At 39.0% G+C, this 24,326-nt stretch overlaps 1 protein-coding gene across 2 annotated transcripts in view; it reads right to left on the bottom strand.

The window, feature by feature from the left end:
- The window catches only part of LOC133648273 (paxillin-like), a 68,630-nt gene extending 45,701 nt beyond the window's left edge, over positions 1-22,929 (bottom strand). For both annotated transcript variants that reach the window (XR_009825836.1, XM_062044210.1), the window contains exon 1: positions 22,720-22,929. Coding sequence is in view for 1 of the 2 variants with exons in the window: in XM_062044210.1 (XP_061900194.1) it covers positions 22,720-22,732 (13 nt within the window). In the remaining variant the exon portion in view is untranslated. The remainder of the gene's footprint in view (positions 1-22,719) is intronic.
- Between the last annotated feature and the right edge of the window lie 1,397 nt (positions 22,930-24,326).

Below are 24,326 nucleotides of genomic sequence, written 5' to 3'. Positions count from 1 at the left end.
GCAACTCTGTTATTGAACAAACACCTTCAGAGGCTGACAGCGATGCATAGAGTGAACCCTCTCGCGCCGTGTCTGGAAGCGGGAATTAAAAGGAATTATAACATTTTATTTTAATACATCGTTCTATTAAGGGATTTGTTGATTATCGGCCCAGACCTGGGTAGGAGAGAGACGTCGGCTTCCTAAGTGGGCGACTTACAAACAAAACAAAACAACCCACAAAAAAATAATAGTTCCAAAAGATAATGATTTAATTATTTTGAATGTAAAAGGAAAAATAGATTAAGCACTGTGGAAGAAGCAGTTTTCTACCTCGCAATGACTCTCCCAACTTCAGGCAGTGGAAAGACAAAACATTTATTACCAGTCCTTGTTGCCATGGTTACTCAACACTGGCTTTTACCATCTTCCCAATAAAACTTTAAACAATCGCTGCCCGCTCTTCTCCACGAGCTGCGTGTGGCATGAATGTCGGTCTTTAAATACAACAGCAAGATGGAGACTGTAACATTAGGAAGGACCTGGAAACCAATGCTTAGAATAGCAGTCAGTAAAAGTAGAGACCGAGGAGACACAGAACCAGCCATGGCTGATCCACTTGGACCAAGTTAGCATTAGCATGGATAGCATGGCTAACATGCCAGTGGACCAGGTTGCACACCACAGATTCCACTCAGGACACAGAAGCCCTCGCTGCCACGTTCATGGGTCATGAACAACTGACATCTCACGGAGTAAAAAAAACAGCTTGAAAGGTATATTTCAAGTTTCAAGTTTATTCACGATACCATATTACGATTACAACAGTAGTGAATATCCATTTAAGGATGGTGGTAAGTGAAAGGGTCCCCCAGATAAGCTAGAAGAAGCTTTTGGCAGGGGGTCTAGAGGTCAGTATATGCATGGAATGCTGAGACATGGTGGCAAGCACAAAAACGCGATATGACAAACACAAAATTAGCACAAAAGCAAGCATAAACATACATACATACATACATTCAACAACGCACAACCCAACAGTAGTCTACCCTGAAGCCACATGTGACAATGCTAATCCTCTATAGGAGCACTGGCCATTCACATGGCGCATTAGAGATAGGTGGTTAATAGTTTCTTTTTGAAGTTGGAGAATGAACACAGCATCCTGAGGCTCTCATCAAGCCGGTTCCAGATCTTTGGTCCCCTGCATACAACACTTCGAGCAGTACAAGCCAGTAGACTATGTTTACCTGATATCAGGTCAAAGTTAGGGGTGTTGTGGGCATGCTGGGGACGATAGATAGGAACCAAGCTACAGAGCCTGAGATTCAGCCTGTGGATGACTTGATAGGTTAGACAAGCATTGTGATAAATATTGAACTCTTGTCAGTCTGAAGAGATGATAATTATGGAATAGATGTCGAGTGGGGGCATTAAATCAAATCAAATCAACTTGATTTATAAAGCACATTTAAAATTTACCACAGGGGTAGCCAAAGTGCTGTACAATGGGCAGGTTAAAAGATAATACGATAATAATATTGAGCAAAATTTAATAGAAATATTGTCGATGTGGCCCTCCAGCAGTGCTCGGGTTGCTCATGCGGCCCCCGGTAAAAATTAATTGCCCACCCCTGTGTTAGAGCGTCCTCAATAATCGAAAAATTTCAAAGCCAGACTGAAGTTTATGCATGGTTTGAATAAAACTAATGTCAATATATTTTAAGGCCTTTCATAATCGTATTTAAAAGACATTTTATGAGATTTTGGGAGCATTTTACACATTTTAAGGCCTTACATTTAAATTATTAGATTTAAGACTTTTTAAGACCCCGCGGACACCCTGTTATCTGTAATGATCAATGTCAGTACGCTGATTCCGTGTCATTCAGTTCTCTTTGTCCGTTTGCAGTTGTATCAAAAAGACGAAGTCTCTGCCAGTAGAGACTACATTGCTGGCCTGCAATGTATTATATTTACGGTATTCCTCACTCAATGTGAGCTAGGGCTGCAACTAACGATTAATTTGATAATCGATTAATCTGTCGATTATTACTTCAATTAATCGATTAATAATCGGATAAAAGAGACAAAGTACATGTCTATCCTTTTCAGTATTTTATTGAAAAAAACAGCATACTGGCACCATACTTATTTTGATTATTGTTTCTCAGCTGTTTGTACATGTTGCAGTTTATAAATTAAGGTTTATAAAAAAAATTTTTTTAATTTTTTAAAAAAAGAATTAAAAAAATTTACTCTGCGCATGCGCATAGCCTAGATCCAACGAGTCAATGACTAAATTAATCGGCAACTATTTTTATAATCGATTTTAATCGATTAGTTGTTGCAGCCCTAATGTGAACCAAGTGGGAACTAGGTATGCCTCTCTCCCGTATTAAAATAAAACACATGTATTATTAAATGCACAGCTCTTACATGATTTGTTAGTCCTTTTACCAGATTTGACATAATTAAACTCAGTTTTTTTTCCTTAACCCAAAGACAGAGCAATGAAACATTTTGTCTAAATTGGTTGGTTATGCTCTCTCATTAACCCAAGTCTGTTATTTATATCTTACAGAGGAATGGACTGTTATGCAGACAAAAAAATGAAAAAAACAAAAACATACCATAATCATTATGTCAACTGGGAAAAAGTCATTCTTGCTATTGTCCGAACAAAGCTAACCTGCAGCTGCTAAAGCAGATGTTCATCCAGATGCTTTTCAAAACGGACGCTAATCAAATTAGCTCTGTTGATGAACTGGCTTTCCCCCTCATTAAAAACAATTTGCTGCTCCAAAATAAGTTTAAACATGAACTCTAGGGCTATACATGGTCTTGGAAGAAAATAACATTGAAGCGGCTGATTTAGCAAGTGGCCCACGTATACACTTTATACATAGACTTGTTGTAAAGCTAAGAGACTATTGTAGCTTCACAGTAATGCTTGTAAACGGAGGACATTTTGAAGCTTGTCTGAACAATCTGCTCGGCGTGCGCTGGCCTGATACTCACTACACAAACATGGAGGTGTGGCAGCTCTCTCTGCCAAAGGAACATACCAAGAACTCAAGCATTCTCCTGTGACCAAAATTGGCTCGCCAGTCAAATGAGAAAATCACAAGAGCATGATGGGCATACAAGACCTTTACCAGGTACCTTCGACCTATTTTGAACAGTATTTGATCAAATCACGGGGGCGTGGTTTTGCATTCTTAATTCAAATGAGAAAAAAGGATGAAAACAATAGATAACAGTGAAGAATATTTATGATGTCCATGTGTGTTGCATCTTATTTCAGTAGCGGCAGACATGCACACTTTTTTAGTTAAATCCATGGGTGCGGCGCCCTATGGTCTGTAGCTTAATGCATGTCATACTGGGGTCATACTGTATATACAGTACAGGACAAAAGTTTGGACACACCTTCTTATTCACAACACAACTGATGGTCCCAACCCCATTGATGAAGCAAGAAATTCCACTAATCAACCCTGACAAGGCACACCTGCATACTTGCCAACCCTCCCGGATTTTCCGGGAGACTCCCGGAATTCAGCGCCTCTCCCGAAAAACTCCCGGAAGAAATGTTCTCCCGAAAATCAGCCGGAGCTGGAGGCCACGCCCCCTCCAGCTCCATGCGGCCCTGAGTGGGGACGGCGGCGACAGTCTGTTTTCACGTCCGCTTTCCCACGATATAAACAGCGTGCCTGCCCAATCACGTTATTACTAAAGAATGATCGAGGGCGAATTCTTGGTTTCTTATGTGGGTTTATTGTTAGGCAGTTTCATTAACGTCCTCCCAGCGCGGTAACAACACACAACAACAGCAGTCACGTTTTCGTCTACCGTAAAGCAGTTCATCTGCCGTAAACAGCAATGTTATGACACTCTTAAACAGGACAATACTGCCATCTACTGGGTAGCCTCCGGAACACTGAAATTCAAGTATTTATTTTATTTATATGTATAATAAAATAAATTATATATATATATATATATATATATATATATATATATATATATATATATATATATATATATATATATATATATATATATATATATATATATATATATATATATATATATATATATTTAATATACTCCTCCTCTCTTAACCACGCCCCCGCCCCACCCCACCCCACCCCCCACCTCCCGGAATCGGAGGTTTCAAGGTTGGCAAGTATGCACACCTGTGAAGTGAAAAACATTTCAGGTGACTACCTCTTGAAGCTCATGGAGAGAATGCCAAGAGTGTGCAAACATGATCAGATTAAGGTGTTTCCATGGGTTGTAGAATGTTTTTTGGAGCCGAATTATTTGAAAAATCAGAGTAATTTAGTGCCTAAAAATATAGTCACTGTGATTGTTAAAAAAAAAATGCTTTGGTGCCAGAAAATGGTATGATTTAGCTAGAGAACAAAAAAAAAGTATATAATTTAACCAACAAAACTTAGAAGAGCCATGACAGACAGTAGAAAACAGTAAAAAAAAATAGCCTGGATGACATCTTAAAAAAGAGATATGAGAATAAGAGAAGTTCAAATCAAACAGAGATTCAATAAGTGACATGTGGCAAGATCAAACTTGATCAGATTAATGTGTATCCTTGGGTTGTAGAATGTTTTTTAGAGCAGAATTATTAGAAAAATCAGAGTAATTTAGTGCCTAAAAACAAAAAAATAGCCTGGATGACGTCTTAAAAATGTGATATGAGAATGAGAGCAGCTCCAATCAAACAGAGATTCAATAAGTGACATGTGGCATGATCAAACATGATCAGATTAAGGTGTTTCCATGGGTTGTAGAATGTTTTTTGGAGCCGAATTAATTGAAAAATCACAGTAATTTAGTGCCTAAAAACAAAAAAAATAGCCTGGATGACGTCTTAAAAATGTGATATGAGAATGAGAGCAGTTCCAATCAAACAGAGACTCAGTAAGTGACATGCTGGCCTGACGCAATAAAGCAAGGCAAGACGAGAGGGAGTGAAACTGGGAAGTGTGTGTTTGTGTTAAGGAGACACCCTTCCTCCCAAATGAATGGCGAGCATTTTTAATTACACTGAGGTCGCTCCACGTGGGGGTTCATTTCAGGAAAGAGAAGGCGGAAGTGAGCGAAAGATAAAAAAGGGTGGCAGGAAGAAGAGGATTTGGAAGGGGGGAAGGGAGGATGTGCAGGAAACAAGAGTATGGAAAGCAAAACCTTATAAGGAGCATATTGCAAACGATGCAGAGCCACTCAGAATATGAAGAGTAATTGGACAAATGAGTTACTCTTACAAGTACTGGACATCAACAGAGGCTAGACATGCTGTGTTGACACAGTGCACATAATGGAAGCATGTAGCCAATCACTGCACTTGGCCGCTCTCATCAAGTCAACAACTACAGACATAAGAAGCAGTCTGCCTGCAAGGGGTGTTGTTGAGATTCAGGTTAGGGCTGGGCGATATGGCCTTTTATTAATATCTGGATATTTTTAGGCCATGTCACGATACACGATATATATCTGGATATTTTGCCTTAGCCTTGAATGAACACTTGATGCATATAATCACAGCAGTATGATGATTCTATGTGTCTACATTAAAACATTCTTCTTCATACTGCATTAATATATGCTACTTTTAAACTTTCACGCAGAGAGGGAAACCACAACTAAGTCAATTTAGCAAAAGTGTATTTATTAAACAGTTATTAAGCAGTGGCACAAACATTCATGTCATTTCCAAAACAGAAAGTGCAAGATTGTCAGAGACATTTTAAAACAAGCTATGAGTGCACTTTTGTGCATGATGTCACTAAGATGACATATCAAAACAACACTAAATTAAAGTGCACTTTTTGTACAGGACGCCACTACAATAGTTACAAACAAATAAAGTGCACTTTTGTGCATGATGTCACACACGACATTTCAATAAGTGTCAAATAAAAATGAGTTGCATAATAGGAAATCAAATAGTGTATGTCCTTCGCTATGTGGTAGGTTCCTGCGGACTTTATCTCCTTCTGTTTTTGACTAGTTTTTTCATACGGTGTTGATCTGGAGATTGTTGCTTGGGCATTTTGTGGGTGTGGCACCGACCGAGATGTGGACATGCGGAGTTTCAAGCACTCTTTATTCTCTAGCGGGTGACTTTTCAAATGATGCTACAAATTAGCAGTAGGTGCTACTTTTCGTAGCAACGCTTTTGCCTCATACTTGACATATTACTGAGGTCTGTTCAACATCTTCCCGCTTGAAGCCAAACCACCGCCAGACGATGGACCCCCTGCTGTTTTTCTTGGGAATGAATTATTCCTACATTTGTTACCAGATTTGCACCTTCCTTCTCTCGTAGTACCACTCGCACCACACTGCTAACCTTACCCATGCCCCTACCTCTCTGCTCGGCGAGGGCGTATGACGTTGCACGCTCGACAGTATGTGACGTATGTAAGAAGGTGCGCTTGTTTTATGTCTCTGTGAGAAGGAGAGACAAGAAAGAGTGAAAAAAGCGTGTAGTGTAATGCCCGCAGCCAAAAGCAACTGTGTGAGAACGTATACTCCAATATCACCATATAGTAGGGGTGTAACGGTACACAAAAATTTCGGTTCGGTACGTACCTCGGTTTAGAGGTCACGGTTCGGTTCATTTTCGGTACAGTAAGAAAACAACAAAATATAATTTTTTGGGTTATTTATTTACCAAATTTGCAAAATCTTCCACCAAAAATATTTTTCTTAGTGGAATATTTGATGTGAAGTAATGGGAACCTTGGATAGGTCAATAATTCATAATAACATTGATTTTCATTCAATATTATGTTTTGAGCAATGACAGTTTGAAAGAAAAAAAACAGCTTTGTTTTATTAGTCAACATTGCAACTTTTTCTAAATTACATTTAACCTTTAAGCTTTTTTATTTCACTTTTGTTATGTTTTTGTTTATTTCAATAGTATTTTTAGAATGTGCCGTGGGCCTTTAAAACATTAGCTGTGGGCCGCAAATGGCCTCCGGGGCACACTTTTGACACCCCTGCTATAGATAATAAAAAATTAAATGTGATAAATCTATGGATAAAAAGCAGAGCCTGACGACGCATGCGCGTTTATCATAACTCTCTCTCTTTCTCTGCCTCTGCCCCTCCCTCACCAACTTAGTTATTTTATAGTAAAACTGAAATATGCAGTATTTAGTAATTAGAGCCCTAAAATATCAATAATGCAGGACACCATTGATTTTAATTCTTTCATATTTTTGAGTAATCACAGTAAAAAGATAAATAAAAAATCACTAAATATATTTGGGATCCAAAAGGTGCCCCACTCATAAAGTGATACATTTTTATTAGGTTTTTCTTTTACTTTCAACACTTAAGTTACGAGATCAACTTCAGATATATCTGTCGATTTTATGCTGGAACAATTATTTTATTTGTTTTATGCGCTTAGTCAAAGAAAACTTTGATGTTTTTATATGGCTACTACACAATATATGCAATATTTACCACATAAAACATTTTAAAGTGAAATATTTGAAATAATTGGAGCCCTGAAAATAATTCATTATAACATGGATTTTTTTTTTTTTTTTTGAGCAATGGCAAAAAAAGAAAAAGAAAGAAAGACAAAAGAAAAAAAAACAGCCTGCATTGCAGCTTTTGTGTCAACATTGCAACTTTTTCTCGTTAGATTTCACCTCATTCCACTTTTTTTAATGTTCTTTTTTATTTTTACAATAGTATTTCCAGAATGTGTGGCGGGCCGGTAAACAATTAGCTGCGGGCCGCAAATGGCCCCCGGGCCGCACTTTGGACACCCCTGAAATACACGTACCGTTACACCCCTACGATATAGTCATTTTCTATATCGCACAGAGACAAACCCGCGATATATCGAGTATATTCCATATATCGCCCAGCCCTAATTCAGGTCCTAACTGAAGCAGCGCTGCCTTGCTCGCTCAGGGCTGACGGGCCAAACAATCGCTTCCTCTGTGAAGTTTCTAAATGTCATGACATTTAAAATGGGAACTGCATGAATATCGTGTTGTTTCTTTGCAGCCTACCACTGATTTCTTGGCTTTTTTTCCCTGTCTGCTTTTGATGCAGATGACAGAAATTCCTAACATGCCATAGCTTGTTCACACAAGAGCGATGTGAGTGGTGAAAAACTGAACAAGATAGCTTCAAGAGGTAGCAAAGTCGGTCTGATGGGCCCGAGCGAGTGGCTGCGAGATGCGATATGACAGCCTTTCATGTTGCGTTGTACATGAGATGTGCCGTCAGGGTGCTAACACACCACGACTCTACCCAACCGCCTTGGCTCGGATCACAACTAGAGATTTTTGGCCCACGCACTCTGCAGACAACATGAGTTCTGCAACAGTACTTTAAACGAGGAACAGGTGCAACAATCAGACAACATTGAACAAAGGTGCCGTGTCGCAGGCAGGGTTGCTATAAATACCCTCCCCACTTGACCATGACCTGTCAGAGACAAGACATCCCACACAGAAGGTGATAGATGGCCGTGGTTGTCCGTGCCACAGAAGGATACCTGCATGTGCTAGTGTACGTTTTCCTCTCTGGCTCAGTAAGACATGTTGGAACGTTGAAAGTCCGCCTCAAATAAATAAATAGGAAATACTGCACTAGGGTTGTCTCAATACCGATATTTTGGTATTGGTAACAAGATACTTTTCTAAATAAAGGGGCCCACAAAAAATGGCATTCTTTTCTTTATTTGAACAAAAAATAAGTTCATTATAGCAATTCAGTCCTTAAATAAAATAGTGAACATACTAGACAACTTGTCTTTTAGTAGTAAGTAAACAAACAAAGACTCCAAATTAGTCTGCAGATGCAGTAACATATTGTGTCATTTATCATTGTATTATTTTGTCAACATTATAAAGGACAAGCTGTAAAAATTAATTATTAATCTACTTGTTCATTTACTGTTAATATTTGCTTATTTTCTGTTTTAACATGTTCTATCTACACTTCTGTTAAAATGTAATAATCACTTATTCTTCTGTTGTTTGATACTTTACATTAGTTTTGGATGATACCACACATTCAGGTATCGATCCGATACCAAGTAGTTACAAGATCATACATTGGTCATATTCAAAGTCCTCATGTGTCCAGGGACGTATTTCCTGAGTTTATAAACATAATATGATTTTTTTTTTAAAGAAAGATTTTGCAACGATTAAAAATATTGATGTAATCATAGTAGTATTGACTAGAGAAACCATTTTCAGTAGTGTGTATGAGAGGATTTCAGTTGTGTGTGAGAGATGATTTCAGTAGTGTGTATGAAAGGATTTCAGTAGTGTGTATGAGACAAACAAAATTCAGTAATGTACGGCAACATATGAGGCGCTGTTAGAGACATTATTCAGAATGGCCTCTTACATACACTACTGACATGCTCTCACATAAACAACTGAATAATTATTCTTTCACACACACTACTGAAATCCTCTCATACACACTACTGATTTTTTTCTCTCATACACACTACTGAAAATCTTTTATAAACACAACTGAAAACCTTTCACACACACTACTGAAATTCTCTCTCACACACACACACGACTAAAATTCTCACACATTACTGAAAACCTTTCACACACACTACTGAAATTACTTTAAGTAATGTGTATGAAGGGGTTTCTGTAGTGTGAGAGAAAAAAAATGAGTGTGTGTGAACCATGAATTGATTAACGTGGACCCCAACTTAAACAAGTTGAAAAACGTATACCATTTAGTGGTCAATTGCACGGAATATATACTGTACTGTGCAATCTACTAATAAAAGTTTCAATCAATCAATCAAATGCTTATCAGTAGTGTGTACGAAAGGATTTCAGTTGTGTGTGTGAGAGAAACAATTTTCAGTAGTGTGTATGAGAGGATTTCAGTTGTGTGTGAAATACGATTTCAGTAGTGTTTGAGAGGATTTCAGTAGTGTGGATGAGACAAAAAAAATTCAGTAATGTGTCCATCAATCCATTTTCTATCGCCGTGTGAATGAGAGGATTTTAGAAGGGTGTGTGAAAGGTTTTCAATAGTGTGTACGAAAGGATTTCAGTTGTGTGTGTGAGAGAAACAATTTTCAGTAGTGTGTATGAGAGGATTTCAGTTGTGTGTGAGAGACGATTTCAGTAGTGTATGAGAGGATTTCAGTAGTGTGTATGAGACAAAAAAATGCAGTAATGTGTCCATCAATCCATTTTCTATCGCCGTGTGAATGAGAGGATTTTAGAAGTGTGTGTGGGAGGGTTTCAGTAGTGTGTGTGAGAGAATAATTATTCAGTTGTTTATGTGAGAGCATTTCAGTAGTGTAATTAAGAGGTAATTCTGAATAATGTCCCTAACGGCCCCTCATAGAAACATGTCTGTCAGCCATAGATATGATGAAGCAGAGAGACGACACATGCCTTCGAGCCGCACGTTTATGGCAACTGTGGCCAAAATGTCTGAACATTCTGTGGTTTTAGAAGGCACAACAATTAAATCAAGGATGCCTGCTCGCCAAGTAGGGTCTTTAATTTATTGTATCACTCAGCCGGCTACTACAGTTCTCACGTATCTAGTCTACCAGCAGCAGACTGGTTTAGTGGTTAGCATTAATATTTGTATACGCAGAGTTTGGTGACTATATGCCTGCATGTAAAAAATGCATTTGTTGTTTTACATACATTTTTTTTCCGTTAAAATAAAATGTGTTAATTGTTTGTACAAGTTTAAAACAATCGGAATGCGCTAATTTTCGTTAGCCTGTCAATGGGCTCATCCATTGTATGTTAGCATTAAGCTAGCGGCATAACAGCCAATCTTTATCCTGTATGGTTGCATTGCTTTTTATCAGTTTATACTAAGCTGTATTGTGGATTTAACATGATTTCTACCTGTATGTGCACTTCATGGGTATATATTATTATACTTTATTTTGGGCTTAGTTTTACAGTAACTTCATTGTGCAGACTATCAATAAACTACCTCTAATTGGGCGATTTTCCTCTCGGATGTAACGGACTGTCTACTTATTGGCCAAATTAAAATGCAACATTCAGGAAAGGCGAAGAGCAGCCTGTGTTACGTTGTAGTAAAACAATAAGCAGCAACAATTGAAAAATACAGCCAAAGCAAAACAATATATTGTTAAAAAATTAAAAATAGCTTCATAGCCAATGATGCTAATTATACGTCATGTTGATACAACCCACCACACCCACTGCCACACCCTCGATGCCAGAAATAGATTGCCAATCTGTGGGAAATGCTGAACCAGCAGAGGCGTTGTGGGTTGACTCTCAACTAGAAGAACATATGCACCAGCATCATGTTGCTATAGATGTACAGATGCAACACTGGCATCATTGTAACAGAGTAAAACTAATACGATTTTACCTACACACTTATTTTCTCACATTTTGGCAAAACAGACCAGAAGTTAAGAATGCAGAGGGAGTACGTCATAGTAGCGTTGAAAGAAATAGTCTGACTTTCATTTTCTACATCCAATCAGTTTGGTCTTGTGGTGCATTTCCTGTAGCAAAGTAGGTCACAAGCTCTGAAACAAGCTGTTCTCTGTCCCCTCCAGGAGGACAAGGACACGGGGAAGTGGAACAAGGGGACAGTTACTCCAAAGCAGACGCAAATCACGCCGCTGGAGAACAATCAGCGATATTAAAGCCATTCTGTCTGCAGGCACTAAACCCTTACGACATGCGGAGTAGTAGTCTTGACCCTGCATCGGTCCCCATATTATTAAGCTATCAAACCTCCTAAATCATCCTTTTCAACAACAATGCTGACAATAAGATTAGATAAAAGCAAACTAAATGGCACAGCGTAGAGCGCAGACCTCCCTTAATGTGAAATCTAGTCTCCATCAAGAATAAATGAAAAAATAAACCCTTGGCGATATTTTCATTTCATCCATAAATTCAAGTATTTTGCTGTAGACAATTAAAATAATTACAAATCTATGTGTTTTTCTTGCTCCGGCATAATTTTTGCCCAAGGGAGCTTCCATAGATTCTGCCCTTGTCCTCGCTTCCTTAGCGAAGATTCACACACCTAACAAGCGCGAGACGTTTATTCCAAAGAAAAGTGTTGTCAGTAGTTTGGTTTTGCGGCAACAGGCGTGGAACAAATAACTGCACGCTGCAAAGTCTGTTTGAAAAAGGAAGCAGCAGAACAAACTTATTCTTGCATCTGAAAAACAAAGCCTGAGTTTATCAACTTCCTAAAACTATACAGTTTTGTTAATGTTTTATCAGGTTTTTATTTCCATACAAAGTACAACATTTTAATTTACACAAGCATTTTATTCAAAACAACACAAGTTCACACTTTTTTGATTTTGTATTAGTATTTATTAATTATTGACATCCATTTATTTATTGGAGTTTATTGCAAGGTGCAATGCTACATTTATGACAAAAGTATTTTATTCAAAAGAGAAGTATTGCCTCCCAAAGTTAAGTCTTAATTTAGTTATTTAAAAATGATTCACGAATATTGAATGATTACATTTTTGAACACAATTATAATCAGACAAAAATACAGTATGGCGGTGTAATAATATCAATTCATCCATCCATCCATCCATTTTCTACCGCTTATTCCAGGGGTGTCCAAACTTTTTCCACTGAGGGCCGCATTCGTAAAAATTAAAGCATGTGGGGGCCATTTTGATATTTTTCCTTTTTAAACCATAACAAAATATATGGATTTTTTATTTATTTTACCTTTAGGGGTCCCGGGGACCATAAAGGGTCTCAGTCATTACATTGTTAAAAATAAGTCAAATTATTATTATTATTTTTTATTTACAGTAAATCTCTATATCAACTTCAAGTCGATATAAAGTAATAAAAAAAAGGTTGTATGGCTTTTATGTCAAAAACAACTTTGTTTTTTATAGTAAAACTGAAATATGCAGTATTTAGTAATTAGAGCCATTAAAGATCAATAATGCATGGATTTTAATTCCTTAATATTTTTGAGTAATCACAGTGAAAAGATAAATAAAATACCAGTAAATAAATTTGGGATCCAAAAGGTGCCCCACTAATAAAGTGATACGTTTTTATTAGGTTTTTCTTTTACTTTCAACACTTAAGTTACGAGATCAACTTCAGATATATCTGTCGATTTTACGTTTGAACTATTATTTTGTTTGTTTTATGCTCTTTTGTCAAATAAAACATTGATGTTTTTATATGGCAACTACACAATATATGCAATATTTACCACATAAAACATTTTAAAGTGAAATATTTGAAGTAATTGGAGCCTTAAAAATAATTCATTATAACATGGATTTTTTGTCATTATTTTGTTTTTGGAGCAATGGCAAAAAAAGAAAAAGAAAGAAAGAGAAAAGAAAAAAAACAGCCTGCATGGCAGCTTTTGTGTCAACATTGCAACTTTTCTCGTCAGATTTCACCTCATTCATTTTTATTTTTGCAATAGCATTTCCAGAATGTGTGGCGGGCCGGTAAACAATTAGCTGGGGGCCGCAAATGGCCCCCGGGTCGCACTTTGGACACCCCTGGCTTATTCCCTTCGGGGTCGTGGGGGGCGCTGGAGCGTTTCTCAGCTAATTCAATATTTAAATAATTTACTACTATTGACTCCGATTTAAATGATTTGCTTTCGCCTGAATTTGTAAACAATAACAAAAACGACAAAAGAATGTATTGATAATAAAAAATATCAGGCGAACCACTGTAGTATTGACCATATACTGATACTATACTTGGTATCATAATTGTCAATATTAATATTGATCCGCCCACCTTTGTTTACTTTGAAAAACTCTAGTTTGCGGTTAGCATTATCCTCCTATGGTGTGTAGTGTAGCATTTTAGCTATTCCTCCTTCCTCCAGCGATAATTGCCACAAATGCTCCAAAACTGAGGCTGCGTTCACTTTGCAGGGTCGGAAGTCCAATTCTGATTTTTAAGTCAAATCTGATCTATTTAGTGCGATTTCTAATGTGAATGCAATCTGACCCGCATGCTGACATGATGACGTCATGCAGTGTTTGCGGAAGTAAACATGGCCTTAACTCTCGTCCGTCTCAGTACTGGCGCATTTGTAGCAATTTCAAGGATTTTGTGCAATCAAAGTCATCATTTGCTAAACCAAAATGTTGTGCGCAGAAGACTAAGAAAGAAGACGACAAGTATAAGTTCCTAAAATATTTTATTTTTACCTGTTTTCCACCCCTTTGTCAACTATTGATTTCATAACCATCTATTTTGGCAAACAATTGTGATGCTTATTGCTTTTTGATGACGTTCTGGTGGGATACGGCAAAATGATCACTTCATATTACAAAAAGTGCTCAATTTGGCCAACACCGGCAGCATGGACAACATCGATTCCTCCCAAACGAAATTTGTGGCAATTTCAAGGATTTTGTGCAACTAAAGTCAACATTTTCTCAACTGAATCGTTGCACGTAGAAGAGTAAGAAGGAAAAGGGCGAGTATTTTGGCTCTGGTAGTCTACGGGACATTTTACTTTCACATCTGCTTTGAAAAACGTGGAGCATTGACACGAGTTCCTGTTTCCTGCTCATTTGTACTTATTTTATAACAGTCTATTTTGGCTATGAATTATGACGTTCATCGCTTTTTGATGGCGTTCAGGTTGGATGAATGCGACCGGAGCGTTCACACTGCATACATATCTGATTTATTTCCGCATATGAAAGAGGCCTGGGTCGCATATGAATAATTCCGAATTGCAGTGTTCACACTGACATGAAAACAATCCGAAACAGGTTGCATTTAAGCACAAAAAACGGAATTGTCCTGTAGTGTGAACAAGGCCTAGATCACTATTTTACTGATGTTTGCCTCATTCCTGTTCATACAACAAATCAATTATTTTGAAAGTCCTGTGAAAATCTAGCTAGGTCTACTACACTGAGGCTACATTCACACTGGAGGGCCGGATGTCCAATTCAGATTTTTTGTCAAATCCGATCTTTTTTTTGGCCGTTCACGTTACTTTAAAAAAAATGTGATTATTAATGTGAATGCAATCTGACCCGCGTGCGGACATAAACACGGCTTCCACTTTAGTGGCAATTTTCAAGGATTTTGTGCAATCAAAGTCAACATTTTCTAAACCAAATTATTGTGCGTAGAAGATTAAGAAAGAAGACGACAAGTAGTTTTACGGGATATTTTGCTTTGATGTCTGCTTGAAGAGCTTGTCTGCGGGCGAGTGGTTGGAGACGGGAGTGCTAAAACTTCACGTGAGTTCCTAAAACGTTTTACTATCACCTGTTTCCTGCTCCGTTGTCCACTATTTATTTTGTAACCATCTATTTTGACGAATAATTACGACGCTTATCGCTTTTTTAATGACCTTCTGGTCGGATGAATGTGACCTGAACGTGAGAGCGTTCACATTGAGGACGCTTTGCATACACAGTACAGGCCAAAAGTTTGGACACACCTTCTCATTCAATGGGTTTTCTTTATTTTCATGACTATTTACATTTTAGATTGTCACATCAAAACTATGAATGAACACATGTAGAGTTATGCTCTTCCCTCAGGCCGTAAGACTCTTGAACGCATCAAAATAATCCCCTCAATTCCCCCCAAAAATGGATTAACTCGCTGGAATATAAAGACAATATAACATACATCCATAAATATGGATGCATATGCAAAAGTGCAATATATTTATCTGTACAGTAGTCTATCTATTTATATCTGCACCTCATTGCTCTTTTATCCTGCACTACAACGAGCTAATGCAACGAAATTTTGTTCTTACCTGTACTGTAAAGTTCAAATTTGAATGACAATAAAAGGAAGTCTAAGTCTAATGTACTTAACAAAAAAGGTGAACTAACTGAAAACACGTTTTATATTCTCGTTTCTTCCAAATAGCCACCCTTTGCTCTGATTACTGCTTTGCACACTCTTGGCATTCTCTCCATGAGCTTCAAGAGGTAGTCACCTGAAAGGGTTTTCACTTCACATGTGTCATGGTTTTGATGCCTTCAGTGACAATCTACAATGTAAATAGTCATGAAAATACAGAAAACGCATTGAAATGAGAAGGTGTGTCCAAACTTTTGTCCTGTACTGTATATTCGATTTATATCCACATACCAAGGAGGCCTGGGTCGGATAAGAAAAATTAGTAATTGCACTGTTCACATTGACATGAAAAAATCAGATACAGGTCCCTATACTTTGTTGGAGACCAGCTACAACAAACTAAAAATATTTTAGTATGTTAGGAAGTCAGTGACGGACATTGTGTGCAACCTGCAGTGTTGGTTAGCGGCACACAATGCTCTTGACTGCCAGCACCGTGACAAGGTCGGTAAGGGCACTTCCTGTCATGAAACACACCCAGAGCAAGTAAATGAGCGGCCACAACAAACAAAGGCTCAACCAGAGACTACGCAGCTACTAATCTAAGTCAAAACATCAACAAATTCTTACAGCTCTTCTGTATCATAGCCTAAATATGTTGTTTTTTTCCACTGGGAGATATATTTCCAGGGGGTAGTTGGAGGATGCATCAAGACCCGTACGAGATGACGTGACGGTTATCTGCGTAAGGAGCTGTCGCTGCTCAGTAAAGCTCGCTTGTCAAAGCGCCTGTCCACACCTGCAGCCTGTGATCTGAAGAGTGGACGTGTGCACCATATGGTTCAAAGCCTGGCAGCAGGTTTACTTCAAAGTCAAACAGATGGACAGACCCCGGAGGAGGCTACGAGGGATTCCTTCAAAAACCCATAACATCACATTCATCCAGTGTGGGTGTGCACTTGGTAGGCCAAACCCACTCCAGAACAAACTCTTAATAACGAGTACATGTCTTTGATGTTTTAATGTAATAAAACCTGACGTGTAAAAAGGACTCGAACTGGGTAGCAGGGATGAGCAAAATAATGATGTTTATACTTCTAAAAAGGCCCAGACGGTATGTTAGATGCTAGATCTCAACAGCAGTAACATCTGTCCAAACATTTAAGTCATAATTTGACTTCCTGTTCAATGCATGCATTGAAGTTGCTCTCTTTTGTGGGGCTCAGTTGGTCTGATTTGGTCTTTGTCACACCGAGATGAGCATTTTATATCATGGTTATCGTGACCAAAAATTATCACGGCTATCATTAGCATTGAGAATTAAAGTAATATATTGTAGACCCCAGAAGAAATCACACAAAGTCTGACGCTATTTTTACTTTTATTACCAATCTTATAACAAACAACGGCACAATTCCAACAGGTTTTACCTCCCATGAAAACACTTTGGACTCTGTGAGTCTTCCTTCCTCGGACACACAACAACACTTCCTCATTCTACGCCAATCACCTTTCAGGCACGGACGGTGTGTTTGCAAACTTGGGAAAAACTGACATCAAATTCAAACCACAACGAACATAAAACATTAACATTAGCTGGTCGTTACAGTATGAATTGCTATATATAGCCTATTATTTCCGCACTATTGACAAGTGATGTATCGAAAACTTGACCACCGGAAAAAAGACTTAGATCACTAAAAACAGTGCTACCGAAACCGGATGTAAACAAAACGCACACCATTGTCTGGAGTGTTGTCAGCATGTCTGTGATGTGGGCATGATTTATATATGTATATATATATATATTGCATATATACCCACGGACAGCCATCTACAAAATATGCAAACATTAAGAGGACAGTGGCGTTTTTTTAAGAAGAGAAAGTGAAACTAGAGCAACAGTGCGAAGCAAGTGTGATGTCATGTTCGCTTCAGCTCTCTTCTTTAGTCAGCGTCATCGAGGGACAGAAGTTAAGAGTCTCTAAACACGAGTACATTCTATAATAACACCAGAAGAAGATGCTAGATTTGTTGCTAGTTATTTTTTAATTTAAAAAGTAATTAAAAGTCCATAAATACTCAGCCTCAACAAAGTACCTTGTACAAAAAGCAGCAACAATTGAAAATACACTAATGAATAATAACAGATTTGTTTTAAAAGTATGCACCGTAATTTTCGGACTATAAGTCACAGTTTTTTTCATAGTTTGGCCGGGGGTGCGACTTACACTCAGGAGCGACTTATGTGTGAAATTATTAACACATTAGCGTAAAATATCAAATAATATTATTTATGTCATTCACGTAAGAGACTAGACGTATAAGATTTCATGGGATTTAGCAATTAGGAGTGACAGATTGTTTGGTAAACGTATAGCATGTTCTTTATGTTGTAGTTATTTGAATGACTCTTACCATAATATGTTACGTTAACATACCAGGCACGTGCGGTTGGTTATTTATGCGTCATATAACGTACACTTATTCAGCCTGTTGTTCACTATTCTTTATTTATTTTAAATTGCCTTACAAATGTCTATTCTTGGTGTTGGCTTTTATCAAATACATTTCCCCAAAAAATGCGACTTATACTCCAGTGCGACTTATATATGTTTTTTTCCTTCTTTATTATGCATTTTCGGGCGGTGTGACTTATACTCCGAAAAATACGGTATGCTTTTTTTGAGCCTTTAAAAAAAATAAAATCATATCATCATCGCAAATTATGCAAACTGCTCGATGATGTCATGGTGACCACACCCACACTGCCACAGGTATCTTGCAGTTTAGGGGAAACCTTGTGATCAGATCCGATATTTTTCATTATCGCAACATCCTTTCTCACTAAGCACTTACGTAGTACCTCGACACAGAATGGCTTGAACGCAGAAATCTAAAGCAGGGACATATTTGTAATATTAATTGGTATTGTGATGCCATTATCTTGTGTTTTTGTCTGATTGTCACGGTGAACAGCTGTAGACAATGGCAACACATCCACAGTAGTGAGACTAGCAGCGCCGGGGGAAAGGAGCTACGGACAAAGCCAGTCGAGCAAATCACAGATGTCACTTCTGCATCTTTTCTATTGCTGCAAACAATTTGCCAAACTAAATTTAGACATAGTTGTGAATCTAGGCTACATCCAATCTCATTAAAAGTACGTCGCCACCGCCCACTCTGCGAGTGACATTTCCAAAGCTTGCAGCGCTCGAACTGACAGCGCTCTGGGGACTTGCCTCGTCACTTCAAAACCACTAAAATGACAAGTGCGGCAAATCAGAGGGAGAGCGAGGTAACAGAGCGGAAACGCTGAAAGGTACCGCTCATCAAAGATGGAGAAACGGGGCGAACTTTGGAGGCTGTTTGACATTCATGTCTCGTTCCTGCAGGCCCCGGAGCTAGTCTTTGCCAGAAACTTTACGCGGGCCAGGTCAATCAATGTTTGCATCGCTGCCAAACGGAACTCAGTAAGAAAACAATTCAAATCATAGCTCATTGAGCTGTCTTGAGTATTAATCGGGTGACCAAAATTTACAATCTGTATTGATCCACTCCGCTACCAACTCAGCCATCCTTTAAACTGTCAATACATGGCGGCCTGGAGTTTCCCCATGTGCAGCTGGGGAGAGAGAGTGGGTGGAGAAACACACACACACACACACACACACACACACACACACACACACACAGACACAGACACACACACACAACAATCAAGTGTGTAGTCCTATGCAGATTTCAGATGAGGAAAAAGCAAGGCTGCCTGCTAGAATCAGAGACCAAAGTAAAGAGAGGTGTCTGTAGGCCAGTGGAGGGTTTCACGTTGCTGTTGGCTCATCACTTGAGAAGAGGGACTCTTTTTCTTAGCTAAAAATACATGACAGATTTGTCATCTGGGGGTCATCTTTTCACATCCGAGAACTCTTTTGACTAGTCAAAAACAGGCAAAATACTAGTCTTGATGCATACATGCCAGTGTATTAATACATGGTTTATGTTTTCTATGTGATTTCTATTTAGAGGACCTGCTATAATATTTACAACCTTTGAATTTGCAACACTCTTTTTTTTTAGCCGCAACTTCAAGGGGAGCGACGTAAACTGAGGAGGTATACTCAAATATTGACTGGATATAGAAAGACCAATATTTTTTGCCAGGTGTCACCCTCCCCACCAAGAAACTGGATGTTCTGTTGTGGGAGAAGGAGAATCCGAAGGACTGAAAACAATATAGCCCAAATGCAAAATTGAGTTATTTAATCTGAGACTTTCTAAATACATGCTCATGCTATATTAGCATGCAACAACCCCAATTCCTTAGATGCATTGCATAAATTCCTTCTAAACTTAACTTTACGATTTGCAGCACTTCCATACATATTACCACTAAGTTCGCCTGGGCCAAAAAAAAAAGTCCCAACATGGATTAATTAGCCTACATCTGAGGTTTGCCCTTTCTTTTTAATTACAGCACAGTTTCACTCCAAGGAGAATTTGCCTTTATTAATCTTGAGAGATCTTGAGAAAGATCACATCCCAGCAGGCACATGACATTGATTCAACGTAGATTAATAATACATACATGCCTTTTAAAACTGACTTTGAAGCAACGTTGCTAAATAGTTGTATTTGTGTTAGAATAATTATGTATAAGTTATCACACAGCTCTTATGCTTAAAGGCTGTTGCTATAGTTATTATCAATTGTGCTGAAGTTGTACTTTTCTATCTGTGCAAAGGGACAACCTGCAATCTTGGATTGCGAGTTGCCTCGTATCAGTGTTTGTGTCCAGACCCGGCCTGCTGACTGCCAAGGGCGAACATAGAGTACTGTGACGCAGACAAAGTAGAGACAGGGCGATATCACAAGTGTCAGCACATTTCCATTTCTGAATAATCATATATTGTGTCTAACTGGGGCTGCTGAAATTACCCCCCTTCCTTCAGAAGCAGCCTCAGTGATGTTAACCAGTGACCTCCCGAATAAATAGTGGAGCATGTGGGCTGTGCCTGAGGGCGTAGGTTGGAACTGTAACCGAGTGTACAGCCCAATACGTCTCTCCTCATTGAGCAAAATTGAACTCTGTCTCTGCGTGATTCCTTGCTTCTTGTCTGTTTAATAGATGTCATCAGTATTTGAACCTGACAATTTGCAAATTGAGACAACGTGGGATCAACGTTGTTGGTTGGGAAATGACCAAATTTTGATGTTCAAATCAACGTCACAACCTGACATTGAATGAACGTCGTCAAAAAGCATGTTGTTTCAATGTTGTGTTTGTGTTGTAGAATATTGTTTGGGAAATGACCACAATTCAATGGTCAGAACCCAACATTGATTGATTGATTGAAACTTTTATTAGTAGATTGCACAGTGGAGTACATATTCCGTACAATTGACCACTAAATGGTAACACCCGAATACGTTTTTCAACTTGTTTAGGTCGGGGTCCACTTAAATTGATTCATGATACAGATATATACTATTTTCATAATACAGTCATCACACAGGATAATCATCAGAGTATATACATTGAATTATGTACATTATTTACAATCTGGGGTGTGGGATATGGAGGGGGGGGGGGGGTTAGGTTTGGTTGGTATCAACACTTCAGTCATCAACAATTGCACCTTTAGAGAAATGGACTTTGGAACAGTGTAGGACTGACTTGGTAGGATATGTACAGCAAGTAGTGGACACAGAGAGAGAGATCAGAAAGTATAAGAAAAAGTGTCTACATTTGATTATTTACATTTGATTATTTACAATCCGAAGAGGTATGATGTGGAAGGGAGGGTGTTAGTTTAGGGTTGAAGTTGCCTGGAGGTGTTCTTTTAGTGCGGTTTTGAAGGAGGATAGAGATGCCCTTTCTTTTACACCTGTTGGGAGTGCATTCCATATTGATGTGGCATAGAAAGAGAATGAGTCAAGACCTTTGTTAGATCGGAATCTGGGTTTAAAGTGGTTAGCGGAGCTCCCTCTGGTGTTGTGGTTATGGCGGTCATTTACGTTAAGGAAGTAGTTTGACATGTACTTCGGTATCAGGGAGGTGTAGCGGATTTTATAGACTAGGCTCAGTGCAAGTTGTTTTACTCTGTCCTCCACCCTGAGCCAGCCCACTTTGGAGAAGTGGGTAGGAGTGAGGTGTGATCTGGGGTGGAGGTCTAGAAGTAATCTGACTAGCTTGTTCTGGGATGTTTGGAGTCTAGATTTGAGGGTTTTGGAGGTGCTAGGGTACCAGGAGGTGCATGCGTAATCGATTAAACGTTGTCAAAAAGCACATTATTTCAATGTTACGTTTGAGTTGCTCAACGTCAGGACCTAATTAAATAAGTTCTCAACGTTGTTTCAATGTCTTGTGCATGCAGGGATAAGTCAAAGGGAGATCCTGAGGTGAACTGCTTATTAACAAATGGTGCAAATAGTTAAAAAAAAAAGGAAATCTGGAGTGCTGTATTTAAAGAAGTCAATACCACAACATACTGTAGTAGGGAACTAATGCTAATTATTGGCTTTATATTCCTGTTTTCATAGCTTTCAAACCACCACTCTTGATACTCAAGATTCTTATTATCCAAAAACTAATTAATGGCAGTGAGCTTTAAAAGTTCGAGGACCGTGAAGGGGTCAGCCCGAATCGATTACCAGCTAATAAACACGGAAATAGGTGGACTTTTCGTAATGTACCTGAAGGCAACATTGAAATAGATGGCCTTTCTTCGTGCTGCTTTTACATCAACTTGATCAATACTGGATGTTTCCCCCCCCCCCCCCCCCCCCAAACATGCCTCCCACAACATGCTAACGCGCCCCCACACGTACACATGTTATTTCCCACGTAAAGAAGGGCGACATGTACCTAAATCGTCCATGTTGGCCGTGAGAACCGCGATGTTTTCCCGCTCCGTCGAGCCCGGCTGGACTGTCCGCCTCGATGTCGCCTCCGCTCGCCCTAAAACGTGCTGGCAAAATGCGGCGAAGTTTCCAAGTTGTCCTCTCACTCGGCGAGCTTCGAATACACTCACCGCCTGATGCCCCCCCGGCAGAGAGGAGAGTCTCTCCGGGAGGATCCAGCCCCCTCGCCCGCAGCCCACCCCGCCAACACGCGGCCGCCGACGCCATCTTGTGGCAGGTAAGACACATGGCGACGCTAGATAGCTAGCTTCATGCTAATTTTACCACAACAACAACTAAAGTCTTCCAACAGTTTTTTTCCCTTAATTCCCGAGACACAATTCCTAGAATAACTCATTTTTACAAATATCTTACTCCTGGGTCCCTATCAGTTGTGACCCTCAAACAATTAACTAGCGTCGAACACCTCACATATTTCACCAATGAAATACTCTTGTAAAAGTTATATACTTACACACATATATATATATATATATATATATATATATATATATATATATATATATATATATATATATATATATATATATATATATATATATAAACAATATGTGTTATCATGTAACACGCACTTTTCAAATATTCTCTTTATAAAAGTGTTTAGCACTTTTACTTCAAACAATCAATCAATCAATCAATGTTTATTTACAGTATATAGCCCTAAATCACTAAGTGTCTCAAAGGGCTGCACAAGCCACAACGACATCCTCGGTACAGAGCCCACATAAGGGCAAGGAAAAACTCACCCCAGTGGGATGTCGATGTGAATGACTATGAGAAACCTTGGAGAGGACCGCATATGTGGGTAACCCCCCCGCCCCCTCTAGGGGAGACCGAAAGCAATGGATGTCGAGTGGGTCTGACATAATATTGTGAAATTCCAGTCCATAGTGGATCCAACATATCAGCGAAAGTCCAGTCCATAGTCGATCCAACATAATAGTGAGAGTCCAGTCCATAGTGGATCCAACATAATAGTGAGAGTCCAGTCCATAGTGGGGCCAGCAGGAAACCATCCCGAGCGGAGACGGGTCAGCAGTGCAGCGATGTCCCCAACCGATGCACAGGCGAGCGGTCCACCCCGGGTCCCGACTCTGGACAGCCAGCACTTCATCCATGGCCTCCGGACCTGTGTAACTCCCCCTCCACAAGGGAGGAGAAAATAAAAGAAACAGCAGATCAACTGGTCTAAAAAGGGGGGTCTATTTAAAGGCTAGACTAGAGTATACAAATGAGTTTTAAGATGGGACTTAAATGCTTCTGAGGTAGCATCTCTAACTGTTACCGGGAGGGCATTCCAGAGGACTGGAGCCCCAATAGAAAACGCTCTATAGCCCGCAGACTTTTTTTGGGCTCTGGGAATCACTAATAAGCCGGAGTTCTTTGAACGCAGATTTCTTGCCGGAACATATGGTACAATACAATTGGCAAGATAGGCTGGAGCTAGACCGTGTAGTATTTTATACGTAAGTAGTAAAACCTTAAAGTCACATCTTAAGTGCACAGGAAGCCAGTGCAGGTGAGCCAGTATATATATATATATATATATAT

This window comes from Entelurus aequoreus, linkage group LG01 (assembly GCF_033978785.1).
Source record: "Entelurus aequoreus isolate RoL-2023_Sb linkage group LG01, RoL_Eaeq_v1.1, whole genome shotgun sequence".
Lineage (NCBI taxonomy): Eukaryota > Metazoa > Chordata > Actinopteri > Syngnathiformes > Syngnathidae > Entelurus > Entelurus aequoreus.
The sequence above is the reverse complement of the archived record's forward strand: the minus strand, read 5'-3'. Positions and strand labels throughout refer to the sequence as shown.